We start from the raw sequence: 14930 nt of genomic DNA, 5'->3' as shown, positions 1-14930 counted from the left end.
GATAGCTCTGCCTACTTTGTCCCTGGAGCTGGGCCGGGTCATTAAGCCATTTCTATGGGTTCAGTACCCTGTCAATCAATGAATCAATCAATCTCTCTCTGCTAGGCTGGTATCAGCTTGTGGTCAGCACTTTCTAAATGACAGTGAGTTCTTCCCTTGGAGACATGGGTTTTTGATCTATTCAACCTTTGTGGTGTGACTCAGTGTTAACCTGTAATCTAAAAATAGTTTAACACCATAATTTGACCATAAGGATACTGGAGAGTATGTATTCTGTTTACCCATGAGAACAACACACTTCGAGTGTCTGAGAGCTTTCTTTTAATCTGGATTTGTTTTCGTTCTGCATTTACACAGGCAGGAGAATTCTGATATTTTTTTACACAGGCAGGGGGATTCTGATATTTTTTTACACAGGCAGGGGGATTCTGATATTTTTTTACACAGGCAAGGGGATTCTGATATTTTTTTACACAGGTAGGGGAATTCTGATTATTTATTTTTTTACACAGGCAGCCTAGAACAAACACAGCATATGTGACATGGCTGAGTGATTCTGCCTCATCACATTTCCTCTATTTTGTGACATTAAACCCATTGAAACAAAATGGATGAAAGTCTCCCCTATAATAGGCCGATAATCCTTCTATTAGATCAAAGGTACACAGTTTACCGGGTTTAACCAGGGCCTATGGAGCTCCCTTTAATGAGCTTACATTAAACCTATCCACCATATCTCAAAGTGTAAGATTGGTATGTATCAGGCTTTTTCCATCTCTAAGGTTATCCCAGTGTGAATCCAGCCATGATAGAATACTGGATTGTTTTCAAGAAGTCTCAGAATTGGAATAAGGGATTCAACTGGGATGATTTCAGGGAAAGCGGTATAATTAAATACATCATCAAGTGCTTCCTGGTGATCCAGAGATGGGCTCTGCCATTGGACGTCCACCAGAATTAGCCAGGAGAAGTGTGTATGTAAGAGCTGTGTAAGAGGACATTTAGGCGGAGGGTTGCCCCCTCTGCTGCTGCTGCATGTGAGGTTTGTCATGCTCTCAGGGGCAGGGGAGCAGGGGAGGCCAGGGCACACATCATCTCTCAGCAGCTCCCCTCTGCTCCCCTCTCTGCCCATTCGTGCAGGGAATGAATGAGTCACACAATTAATGATTCCATAAAAACAACTGCTCTTGAAATGGCCCATTGCTCTCAGCATGGCAGTTGTTGCTGGAGCTGAATTCTCCCAGCCAGGCCATCCATCTACTACATGAAGTGCTTCTCAATGACTTGTGTCAGGCCAAAGGCTCCAAAACGAGGTTCATCTGACCACATTTGAAGAAAATATTTGACCTGTTCCCTATAATGCCCATCAACAGTTCAGTTGTATTCGTATTTTCATTCATTTCAGGTTCAGATGATTGCAGAAGGAAATCCTTCACCCGTAGAAATTGTAAATAAGAAAGTAGTAAATAGTTTTAAGCAGTCTTGTGTGCTTTTGATTGGGAGGAAACCAGGGGTTTCCCTGCCATAGTAACTGTAACTATAGCAGTAACCAGGTAGAGGTTAGTCAGACCAACAGGAGTAGTAGGGATGGGGCTGCCAACTGAGCATGCTCTGTGAGCACTGTGGGAGATGTCAACATAGCAGAGAAAAGCTTTGTCAAACAGTGACACTTCTCCTGCAGGGTTACCCCATGTAACCTCACCCCCTCCCATGCACACACACACACACACACGCACGAACACACACACGCACGCACGCACACACACACACACACACACACACACACACACACACACACACACACACACCCACACACACATTTCCCCTTTAGCTACATTACAATAGTCATCACTTTCCTAGGCCTTCATTTAACGAGTAGGGTTCAACTGTGCTGCTGAATATCAAACCTTAAGCAGAGAGTATATCTATAGAAATTACCTATACAATTGAAAATACAGGAAAACAGTTGCAAAAAAGGGTACAATTTGATAGGATCTGATAGGATGGCCTTTGCTGCCCTCCCCTCCCCACCCCTCTTACCCACATCAACATGCCAAGACAATGGCCATCTCTGCCCTAATAATCCACTGGCTGATTGGTCGGGCCCAGATTACCCATGGGATACCAGCTGTCAGGAACTCACAGAGGCTCTTTACGCAAACCGACAGTCTGAGATTCCTCAATTGCTCTGTATTAATAGCTCGCCACAACTGGTACTGCGTAGGGCCAAACTTAACCCCATTGGCCCAAGAAAACAATGGAGGGAAAGGAGGAAGCAGGACGCTGCAACTGGTCGGAGGCGATAAGGACAAATGTCAGTCCAGCCCTAACAGAAGAGAGAGGGAGGGAAACAGGGAGAGGGAGAGGGGGAGAAAAAGAGGGAGAGAGAGGGAGAGGGCTCGGTTTGGGACTGGCCTAGTTTCTGCCACGGTATGAGGGCTTTTAGGCGGGTTTCTTTCCTTTAATGGTCTAAACACACATGTTCTGAGAGAACGGTGATAATATATTTACATAGAGAGAAGTTGTGTTGGTCTTGGATGCATGGCGCCAATGCAACTGATAAAGGCAGTAGAGGACGATAATTAACCAAGGTCTGTAGCAAGGCTGATAGAATCTGGACCTAAAAATTAAGTGCTTACTGTATAGTACTGGTAATGCAGAGGTCGACATTGTAAATAAACCCTTTTATTGTCCAATTCCCCTCCTGAGGGACACTCCAATGTCAGACCAGTCAATGACTCGTGTTACTATTGAATTAGTTGCAATATGAAGTCTTTCAGTAGACTCCCTGTCCAACACTAGTCATTATGTCCTGTAGGCCATTCTCTGAACAACAAGACACTCCATAGCTGTGTGGCTGTTGTTTCAGCTGCGTTCACAACTTCATCCTGTCATGGGATCGCAGCACAGTGTAACACTGAACAGATGTGGCCATGTGGACGTTTTAAACATGTTTGTCTCCCTGCTAATCATGGTTGTAGACATGCAATAGTGAAGCCAAATGGTTGATAATGAATGTAGCAGATGGGTTGCTAGTACAGTGCCTTGCAAAAGTATTCATCCCCCTTGCAAAAATCCCAGTGGCTAGATGTGCCAAGCTTATAGAGACATACCCCAAGAGACTTGCAGTTGTAATTGCTGCAAAAGGTGTCTCTACAAAGTATTGACTTTGGGGGGGGGTGAATAGTTATGCACGCTCAAGTTTTCTGTTTTTTTTATATTAGTTCTTGTTTGTTTCCCAATAAAACATATTTAGCATTTTTAAAGTGGTAAGCATGTTGTGTAAATCAAATGATACAACCCCCCCCCCCCCCAAAAAAAAAAATCCATTTTAATTCCAGGTTGTAGGGCAACAAAATAGGAAAAATGCCAAGGGGGTGAATAGTTTCACCAGCCACTGTGTGTATATATATACAGTGGGGAGAACAAGTATTTGATACACTGCCGATTTTGCAGGTTTTCCTACTTACAAAGCATGTCTGTAATTGCCTGTAATTTTTTATCATAGGTACACTTCAACTGTGAGAGACGGAATCTAAAACAAAAATCCAGAAAATCACATTGTATGATTTTTAAGTAATTATTTAGCATTTTATTGCATGACATAAGTATTTGATACATCAGAAAAGCAGAACTTAATATTTGGTACTGAAACCTTTGTTTGCAATTACAGAGATCATACGTTTCCTGTAGTTCTTGACCAGGTTTGCACTCACTGCAGCAGGGATTTTGACCCACTCCTCCATACAGACCTTCTTCAGATCCTTCAGGTTTCGGGGCTGTCGCTGGGCAATACGGACTTTCAGCTCCCTCCAAAGATTTTGTATTGGGTTTAGGTCTGGAGACTGGCTAGGCCACTGCAGGACCTTGAGATGCTTCTTACGGAGCCACTCCTTAGTTGCCCTGGCTGTGTGTTTTGGGTCGTTGTCATGCTGGAAGACCCAGCCACGAACCATCTTCAATGCTCTTACTGAGGGAAGGAGGTTGTTGGCCAAGATCTCGCGATACATGGGCCCATCCATCCTCCCCTCAATACGGTGCAGTCGTCCTGTCCCCTTTGCAGAAAAGCATCCCCAAATAATGATGTTTCCACCTCCATGCTTCACGGTTGGGATGGTGTTCTTGGGGTTGTACTCATCCTTCTTCTTCCTCCAAACACGGCGAGTGGAGTTTAGACCAAAAAGCTCTCTTTTTCTCTCATCAGACAACATGATCTTCTCCCATTCCTCATCTGGATCATCCAGATGGTCATTGGCTAACTTTAAACGGGCCTGGACATGCGCTGGCTTGAGCAGGGGGACCTTGCGTGCGCTGGTCCCAGCTCTCTTCAGGTCATTGACCAGGTCCTGCCGTGTAGTTCTGGGCTGATCCCTCACCTTCCTCATGATCATTGATGCCCCACGAGGTGAGATCTTGCATGGAGCCCCAGACCGAGGGTGATTGACCATCCTCTTAAACTTCTTCCATTTTCTAATAATTGCGCCAACAGTTGTTGCTTTCTCACCAAGCTGCTTGCCAATTGTCCTGTAGCCCATCCCAGCCTTGTGAAGGTCTACAATTTTATCCCTGATGTCCTTACACAGCTCTCTGGTCTTGGCCATTGTGGAGAGGTTGCAGTCTGTTTGATTGAATGTGTGGACAGGTGTCTTTTATACAGGTAACGAGTTCAAACAGGTGCAGTTAATACAGGTAATGAGTGGAGAACAGGAGGGCTTCTTAAAGAAAACTAACAGGTCTGTGAGAGCCGAAATTCTTACTGGTTGGTAGATTCCGTCTCTCACAGTTGAAGTGTACCAATGATAAAAATTACAGACCTCTACATGCTTTGTAAGTAGGAAAACCTGCAAAATCGGCAGTGTATCAAATACTTGTTCTCCCCACTGTATATATATATATATACTTTAGAAATATAGGACTAGTGCATAGAGCATGACATAGATCCTTAATCTGCTGTATTACTGTAAGCACACTTTGACCTTGGGTGATGTTAATTACTCAGTAGTATTCATGCTGCCTAACAGGCTTCATTTAGGTATATCATCACTGTGTACATTTCAAATGACCTGACACACCGTAGTATAATAGTCATGGACTTCATTTAGGCATGCCTCTAGTCAATTGAGGTTTTTCATCCTAGCCTGGTCCCAGATCTGTTTGTGACGTATACACAACTCCTGTATGATACTTTTGGTATGACAATGACAATAGGAGTTGGAAAAACAGTACAAAACAGATCTGTAACCAGGCTGTATTCATCCTTCTGACCCTGTATGACTTTACTGGTGGCATTTGACCAGGCGTTACTGATGTTACTTTCACAGATGGGAGATGTGAAGTCAGGAAACTGAAATAGAAAAAAAAATGATATTGGGTCATTGCATAAGACTGTATTTAGAAATTACAGGGTTGTATTTTACGACGTGGCAAATATTATCACACAATTCCTATGTTGGCCGCCATCTTGGGAAAGACCAGAAGTCAGTTTTTTTTTATGTTTGATTAGGCCTACACATACTCATAAAATGACATTTTCTGAAGATGCTTGATGGGTAATGAGAGTACATTACCAGTAATTAATATTGCATATGTTCTATATGTATTTGTCAACAACCAAAGCTCCTTATAGGAGCCAAAATCTTTAAGTTAGTAAGTCATGTTCTGTATGTGTTTCCGTCTGTTCTCCAGGCACGACAGAGCGGGTGTGTCTGATCCAGGGGACAGTGGAGGCTCTGAATGGAGTCCATAACTTCATCGCTGAGAAGGTGCGGGAGATGCCGCAGAGCACCCAAAAATCAGAACCGGTCAGCGTACTGCAGCCACAGACCACCGTCAACCCTGACCGCATCAAACAGGTGAAGCCCATTACCATGATCCCAACCCCTGCCTTTTTTCTCTCAAGACCGTCTGGTGTTGAGACCGAGACTACATTCTCTCCCTGGACTAAATGAGAGTTCAACCTGAGAGTGTATAGTGAATGTAAAAGGGATTGTCCCATGTGTTTCTGTAACCTATTTTATGCCAACTGAGGCAATGAAAGTGCCTGTGTGCGTGTGCACGTGCACGTCTGGTTGTAGGTGTGTGTTGGGTAGGTAGGTATGAGCGTGACTTAGCAAACTGACAATCCTGGACTGAACCATTATGGAGGAGAGTCAGTGCGGTAGCTGAGCCAAAATGTTGACCCCTGAGCTAGTCAGCCCAAAATGGATGATTCTAATCCCAGTCATTAGTTTCTATATAGCCTCACTCCATTGTCTGTGTGTTGGCAGCTACCATCTCACAACAAGGGGTGGAAGTCATTATTATTTGTCTTTCGAAGAAGGCCCAATCTAATAAATCATTGCAGTGTGAGTTTGTGGCCAAGCTCTGATTTTGTGTCTGCACGAGGCTCGATGCAGGGAGGGAGTGTTCCCGGCTTCCATGTTAACAGACAGAAAGAGACATCCTCCGGCTGTGATATAATCCACTCAGACAGGACACGGAGGCTGGGGTGTGGGGTTTCTTGCTCTTCCAGATAGGCCCCCTTAAAGCCACACATGTGACATTAACCACGGGTCGCTAGCCTCACTACCCTCAACCTGTCACCGGCTATCACACAGGCCAGGGTCTGGAAGGAAGCTCCCCCAGCACCGCAGAGGAAGTGTGGCTCATAAGTGTCGTCCAGCTAAAACACATAGATGAGGTGTTAGAAGTGGCAAAGGCCATCCTCCAAAATCCACATCAGGGCTGAGACTTTCAGCTCATTTGTGCTGCGACATTTTATCCAGATGATTTGCTCTTTCCATCACCCTCTCCAGCTTCCACTTCCTCGAAAATCAACCGTAGTGGAACCATCGAATGAAAATTACAAGAAGAATTGTCACTGTATTTTTTTCATATAGAACTCTGTTGTTTGGCCTTTCAGAGTCCACCAGTTCATACCAACACAGAACAGGCTCAATTAGGCAAGCCATTGATTCCCCCTCCCAATCTCTTTAAATTATTATCACTTCTGGCCACTTGATGATTGCACTCCATTGATTGTTCGGGGAGGACCTGCATTGTTTTCATCTGCAACATTGACCCTGCTCATCTATTTATCGTCCCATTAATTCAATTACCCTTTAGGACAAAGAGCACATGTGGGGTATTAATAATTCAGAACTTGAGTTCTTCTCTGGTATCTGTGCTGTGTTTTCGGCCATGCTCATCCCTCATGGCGTTGTCCCTTCTGTGCTTACTGAGCAGACTCAGTGACGGGAGGCCATAACCTAAATTCGTGGAACACAACACGGCCTGCTCCCTCTCCTGCCGCGCGGCCAGCCTGATTATTAACGTGTGTAATTGTAGGAGTTATCAGACGAGTTACACACCTCTCTGCTGGGCAAAGAATAGTCCACTGGGGAAAAAGCTACTGCAGAGTGGACACTTTGCAGTTCTGATATAGTCAGGAATTTATGCATAATATACACTTACACACACATTATACAGGCACGCATGCACGCACACACACACACTCTCACACACACACATACTGTTTCCTAGGAACACACGCACATACAGTACATATCGAAACTGATGCACGCGGACACACAAACCAGTATTTAAAGGAAAGATGCACTCATTTTGAATGTTGTAAGTTCTTTTGTGCATCTCGATGCACAACTCGTCACACCAGCTGTATTTCTGTGCATCAGTTTCAATTAGCTCAGATGCACATGAAAACATGAAATGACCCCGGGAATTGATAGAACATCACTCAGAGATACACTAAAACAAAATAACATTCAAAATGGGTGAATCGTTCCGTTAAGCTTTTGAGTGAACTTGGAGTGAACTTGGATCAATCCAACGATGGATTGATGGCAGGGCTGGAAAAAGAACAGCTCCTATGGCATCAGATAAAGGGCAGTTATTTTAGACAGAAATAATTCCCGTGCCTCTCTTTTACTATTAATAATAATGAGTTTGAGAGTGGTGTATGGAAGGATTCTGTGTTTGAATTACAGACAGACAGGGTAGCCTGTCGATTGCTGGACTATTAGTAATGTAAGCTCTTCTCCAAACTCCCAATAGTCTGGTTTCATTTGATGAATGGACTTCCATACTCAACCCAAAAGCCCAACGCATGCGCTTTGAGGGCTTATTTTGGTTGTGTGTGTGGTTATTGTTTCAACGTGGTTGTTGTCACGAGCACGGCTGTCGTGGCATGTGTCTCGTTGTTGGTCACCCTAGGGAGCGGAGTGAGTGAGAGATGTAAGATCAGATGTAAAGTCATGTTAAGCAACAGCTGCCAGCCTGGCTCTCTGTGAGGTACAGCCGCTAATATCCACTAGCCAAATGGAGACAGGACAGGCAGGAGCACAGGCAGCTTACAAAAAATAAAAGCTAACGCCTAACTCAATCAAATTACTCAGGACAGACAGACAGGCAAGCACAAAACACATTCACACCCACCGACACTGAATCTCACTTAACATGGAGCGACATTCAAACTGATACCTAGGCTAATACATGACTAGTTTAGCTGAAATGCTAAATAGCATTGTTGTGCTAGCTAACGTTGATCTGATCTGACATTTCAAGGCAACAACAGCCCACTATGGCGAGACTGTGATGTCTAAAATAGCATGATGACAGTGAAGTTGTGTCAACTTTGCGCTGTGCCCTGCTGCCTTTGGTCTCAAATGTTTTCAGAATCCTGCCTCCAGTGATTTCCTCTGGCCAACCTCAGTTTCCTGTGACCTTTCACCCCATGCTGGAACACCTGCTTCCTACTTCCTGTTATTGCCCTGTCCACACAGGAAGTAGCCCATTAATGCAAAGGAAATCAGGAGTCAGGTTAACTTCGAGTTAGCTGTGAGTGAGTGGAAAAGTGGAAATGTGGGATATGGTATTGGAATTTCTCCCAAAAACACGTCATGCTCCACCATCGGACACAAACATGCATTGTAGTTGTGACTAGCACACCATGTGTGTAGAGGGCTATTTGTTGTGATACAGAAATAGTTTCATAGTTGAGTGACTCTGCACAGTATAAACAATCGCTTCCCATACAACATGAGCCCTACCTCACAGCATGACCCTAGCAACTCCTGAATAATGTAAAATATTCTCTGGTTTCCGTGATGATCATCTGATAAAACTGAGGTTTTGTGGTCAATTACAAGGAATTGTGCTTCAGTGATTTCGTTTCAAATTGAAATGTGGATTTTATTCAGGTCGGTCACAGAAACAATACCGTTTATATTCTCAACGGCTCAGAAAATGAACATGTAAGCGACCAAGAAGATCCTACGCAGTAAACGATCGGTCTTTCGTCTCATCTCTTAAAAGAACCGTAAACCTTAACTCTTAAAATGATCCCTAACCCTGTAGTAACGCAGAGGTTGTTCTCCATTGGAAAGACATAAGTGATTGCTTTAAGTGGCTGCGCCGTTTCAGCCCACCCTTCCCTCCGCAACACCACCAAGCCCAGTCTATTTCATTAACCAGCATCCTGAATCTAATAACTGCACTCATTGGAACAGCACACAGCGCCGGCTAATCCATGCAGCCGTGCCTAGCGCAAGCAGCGTTGGCCGTTCGTCTCCTAAATTAAAAGCGACATCAGGAAAATTGCTGTAACGCATGAAAAAAATAAAGACAGAGCAATTCCAACCGCCCCCTCTCCCTCTCCAGCCTTGTCTCAGGAGGACCGATTGCCAGCAGAAAATATTTTATGCCATTTTTAACCTTCACGTTCATCAGCTGGCTCAGGAAAAGGTCACTTCCTCCGGCAAGTATCGATCCCATTCGTAGGGAAGCCGGTAGAGAGAGGCACAACAAGATATTTGTTGTCTTGACAAGGATATGCACCCGCTAATGTTGGGTTAAATCTATTAGGAAGAAAGGACAAATGTGCCACTGTGTGTATGGATGTGTGTGTGAGCGTGCTTCCATGCGTGTGTGTATCTGGGAGGGAAAGGTCATTTGAAGGAGAGTGTTTCGTGTTTTTGAAATACAAGTTTATCCATTTGCTGCTTTACAGTATGTGTGGAGAGGAATCTTAGATCAGGTTTAGATCAGGCTTCTGTGGAAGCAAAGCTAACATATCTGGTGTTACGGTAGTATTTGTATGTGTGTATGTGATATGTCCAGTATTTTAAATGTGTAGCCAAAACATATACTTCAAAACTGGAAATCCTCCAATCCTCCATCGTTAACAGAATGGAAAGTTCAAATGTTTTATTTATTAACTAAATGTTGAAAGTGCGTGGGCAACGGAGAGAAACAACATGGTGCAGTTTGAGGCCATGTGGCGGAGAGTGATGCGGGCGCTGGGGATAGGGGTGTGAGCAGGTGGGTCTGGGCAGGTGTCATGTAATTGATGTTTGCGTGCGTCTGTATGCTGTTTGAATGCGTATGGTTTGTATTTTAAATTCTTAAAAAAATAAAAAATAAGATAAATACATGTGTAGCCCCAATGTAATGTACGATATCTGTCTGCAAGGCTTGGACCGGGAATGGGACCAAGATGGAGGATGGAGGTCAGCAGTTGCCATGGATACTAGAACAATTCATTACTAGTCCCCTTTTATTAAATATGCGTGAGAAAAATTCCTACCCAGCGGCACACCAATGTCCTGAGTTATTGTAATCCACTGTGACAAGGGATGTCTGTAAAAACAATCCGATAAGATTGTGGCCGCCAACATTTCTGAGCATGCCATCCATCGCCTCCTCTGGTTGGATAGTGTTTGACATGGTCTTCCCAGCCTATCTCAGAACACACTGCCATTCCCTAGTGACTTAAAATTCTCTATCAGCCGTGCCGCAGCTCAGGAGTCTTCTGTTAATGAAAGCCTTGAGAGGGCTAAGTGGACAGTGGTGTTGTATTACTTAAGGCTGAATGGTACTTCCAAGGCTAAAAGCCTGAACACAGCATCAGCCCTGTTTCCATTGGAGTGGGAAGGAGAAGGTCTTCCTCTCGGTCCTCTCTCTCTCTCTCTCTCTCTCTTCACCGCTCCATGTTGTCACAGTGTGTTAAGGTCTGTGAGTGAACACGTCCTGGCAGAGCGGCCCGGCGGCCCGGCTCAGCAGCACACTGAGGCTCCTCGGATGGACGTGGCCCCACCTCAGCCCCACAATGACAGGCTATTTTGGGCCTCATCAGCACTTGTTAGATGGCAGGCCTCATGAGGTCACTTAATGCATGATCTAGGACTCAGGTTTGGGATCAGAGCCAGCCACGACTCTGAGCAAAGTTGCTGTTATATGTGTGTATGGGCGTGTGTGCGTGTGAGCTTGTGTGTGTTTGCAACACACGTGCATATGTTCATGTACTATACATTATGGTATATGTGAATATACTGACCCTATACATTTAAGATCCTATTTTAGATCACAATCCATATGGAATGCACTGCTTTTTTAATACGGTTAAAATGGAACTGACAGCATTTTAGCAACATGAAATCTTATTAGAATCTGTTCATATTTTTTTATTTAATTTTTATATAACTAGGCAAGTCAGTTAAGAACAAATTCCTATTTACAATGAAGGTCTACCAGGGAACAGTGGGTTAACTGCCTTGTTCAGGGGCAGTTACTATATAACCCCTGGGAGAATATGACACTTTAAAAAAAAAAAAAACATTTTCTGACAAGCGAGCACTTAGATGTGGTCATTTTCACAGTTTCGTAAATTCAGAGAATGTTTGGGAATGGCGTATAGTAAGGCACTTGTGAAAATTCTATAGCACTATAGAGTGGGAATGCGACCGTGCGTTTGGACAATTATTAGACCCTGCACTAAAAATAAACCCTCCAAAAAACATCTGTCTGGTTCAGGAACGGAGTCTACGCAGACCGGTGCGCCATAGCCAATCTGAGCTACAGTAGGCCTATAATGAAAATAAACCATTTGCCACACGGGTCTGCCATCATTCACTTTGAACTGAACTGTGTGTTTACAGGCAGTAGCCACAGTGTGACTTTAGATCATTAGAACACATTCACCAAAAGCCACAAAATAGACTTGAATGGATTTCTGCAAATACCCAAGGGAGTCCTCTTACATTTGCGAACTTCACAGTCCTATTGATCAAACAACGATGAAAGGCTACAGCTATCTCTCCCTCAGTTGCTTATCCACATTAACAACAACAATATCAATAACTAATGCTAACCAGAGCGAGATGAGCTTAAAAATCTAATGAGGGAACATTAGATAAACTCTCTAAAACTTTTTCTGCTAGTTGATCATCAAAATTGCTCTGATAAAGGATGGGGAATACTGGCCTGCTCCTCCTCCTGCAGCTTGGTTGCCAATGCATGTCCCAACCCAAGTTTTGACAACTGAATGGGAACTTTCCTGCCTGCCTGCCTATTTGATTGATGCCAAATACATTTGATTAACAACTAAGAGATATGCTAACTGTGGATAACAGTCGTTCAAGGTCAGCATTGACATTTCTTTGATAGCTAACCAAATGACATCTGAATCTTTAGTTATAGCCACCGAAAACTATATAAAGGGGGAAAAGTTGGTCACTCACCACACTCCTCCCATCGGTTTGCTAGCTAGTTAACGTTAGTCTCATATTGAAAAAAATACTACAAATTCGCCAGCCATTGTTTAACTTGAGAAGATGTGGCCCTTTATCATGCCCACTTACTCTACATAGGATGCTGTGTATATCATTTTAACATTTTTAAACAAAAGAGATATACTATTTGCCCAGCCTTTGCTGCTATGCTTGCAGATGTTCATAATCAGCTGTGACCCTCGTCAAAAAGTGTTTAATAACGCCAAACAACAAAACATAGCTGTAGGTCGTTGTAACATTTAAACATGTACTGTAACGTGTTTAAAAAATAATAAAAAAATGTTGCACTGCATGGATCACCATTGTGGTTGATAGCTGTATGTTACACTCAAAATGCAATGTAGTTTGAGTAGCCAGCCTAGGCTACTGCTCAAATGTTGCAGTTATTGGCTTACATTGTTCCCCTTTGCGTGGGTTTTTGGATATTAATTGTCGAGCTTTAAAAACCGAAGCCTGACTGCGACATTTTTATTAGCCTAGCTAGGACTGTGACGTGTGTCTGCACACTTTCCCTCCGCGGCGCGCTGTAAACGGGACCCGCGAAAGCAGCGCAATTTGAATTCACCGATGCGAGCGCATCAAGCTGTACTTAGTTTATGACTCAACTGTTGACTGATTTATACTCGCTTGTGTATCCTACTCGCTTGTGTATCGGGCCTTGACACATGTGCGCTAGCCCATTAGCTACTTTATGACTGACGTGTGATCATTGCCCTTGCCAATTTTGGTTTTATTGACATTCCCAGACTTAGTTACAGTCATTTGTATTTGTTCAAAATATTGATTCATTGAAACTGAAACAGTGAACCCCGAATGGGTGAAGGCAGCAAACAATGTTTCAGGCCAGCTGTGATTTACAGCCTGGATAGCAATATTCTTTGGCTTACCAAGAAATGTATTGGTGAATTATATTAATAATGCATTGAACTGCATCCATCTATTATCTCAACCTCTTATACAGTTGGTTTGAAGCATAAACTGTGAATTTGCTATTTTTGACTAATGTTATGTTTGTCTGTTTCATGTCTGCAAAGTAGTTAAAACACTGCGAGTTCCACTTTAAGTCCTCCCCTCAAATACTGTATCTCTCTGTTTAGATGTCAGTTCCACCCTATTGTGTTTGGCCATAGCATCAGAAAGAAAGAAAAGTCACACACTCCCTTCATATCACTAGCGTGTCTAAATGCAGCTTTCTTAGTGTGATAGGCAGTGAAATGGAGGGAGAATGAGCGGATTAACATTACTGAGAAAGGGAGGGGTTGAGATGACCACCAGAGTTAATCCTTACGGCCACAAAAAAATATATATATATATTTCAAGAAAAATGACAATTGTTACACCAGGCTAGCGGCCCAGAGTGCGTGCCACAGCGCTTGTTCTAGGCACGCATTCTTCTTTCATTTCATAATTTGATTTGGATTGTGCGTGCGCGGCGGGCAGGCGGATGAAGGTCCATCACTCGGGACCCTTCTTGTCAACCTTTGGAGCGGAGCGGCTGGTCGGCTGCAGTGTGATGCTTCTGTGTTATTTTTAACCAGGGTTTTTTTCCCCCAGCCTCGGAGAGAGAGCCACACACTGAAAGGCAGACGAGGCAGAGAGGAGCGGCTAAGCCCGGGGATCAGGAGACAGGCGATTAACCTAAAGTCTAGTGCTTAAGACTTCAAAGTACAAACAGCCCCCTGCTCACGGATCATACCACATCCATGGGATGGACAGAGGGCAACAGAGGGCAACAGTTGCTCCGTGTCCCCACACGTACGTAACCGGAGGCTGGGGAGGGTAGAGAAGGGTGGGGTGGGGTTCTGGCGTCCACAAACAATAACGCCCTTCGGGCTCCTTGCTGAAACAGTGCTGTGGGAGGTTTAGGGTGAGCCTCAGCCCGTGACATAGAGAAGACATGAGCTGAGCCTCTCAGTATCCCTGCGCATGGTGCGAGAAACCAGGAGAGGGGGTGATGAACAGTGGGTGTGTAGTACTGCTACAGCAATACATTCTGTCAAGCTATGGGCGTGATGGAAACCTGGAACCAAAAAAGAAGCGGTTTCTATGACGGAGACGGCGGCTGCCGGGCAAATGACGCTGTTTTATCTCTTTGATTGATGTTGGCCTTGTTAACTTTTGGGGTATGTTTGTTTTGTTTTCATGTTATCTCCAAAAGCTGGTTCTGACATATTTCCATGCCTCAGCACACCCCATCCCTATTATCCCTGCTCCCCATCAGAGCAGGCCCCCCCCCCCCCCCACACACACACACACACACACACACACACACACACACAGTACATAATGAATGACTAGCCACGGCTGATGAAACGGCAGCAGGTCTCTCTCATCTTCGCTTTCTCTCTCACCCCTCCCGCTATC

At 44.2% G+C, this 14930-nt stretch overlaps 1 protein-coding gene across 2 annotated transcripts in view; it reads left to right on the top strand.

Annotated features, from left to right (window-relative positions):
• Positions 1 to 14930, top strand: part of LOC139385625 (RNA-binding protein Nova-1-like) — a 52733-nt gene that overhangs the window by 26148 nt on the left and 11655 nt on the right. For both annotated transcript variants that reach the window (XM_071130845.1, XM_071130844.1), the window contains one exon: positions 5686 to 5852. In XM_071130845.1, the coding sequence (XP_070986946.1) occupies positions 5686 to 5852 (167 nt within the window). The remainder of the gene's footprint in view (positions 1 to 5685; positions 5853 to 14930) is intronic.

The sequence above is a fragment of the Oncorhynchus clarkii genome, chromosome 27 (assembly GCF_045791955.1).
Source record: "Oncorhynchus clarkii lewisi isolate Uvic-CL-2024 chromosome 27, UVic_Ocla_1.0, whole genome shotgun sequence".
NCBI classification, from domain to species: Eukaryota; Metazoa; Chordata; class Actinopteri; order Salmoniformes; family Salmonidae; genus Oncorhynchus; species Oncorhynchus clarkii.
Note: the sequence above shows the minus strand (reverse complement) of the source record. Positions and strands in the feature narration are given on the sequence as shown.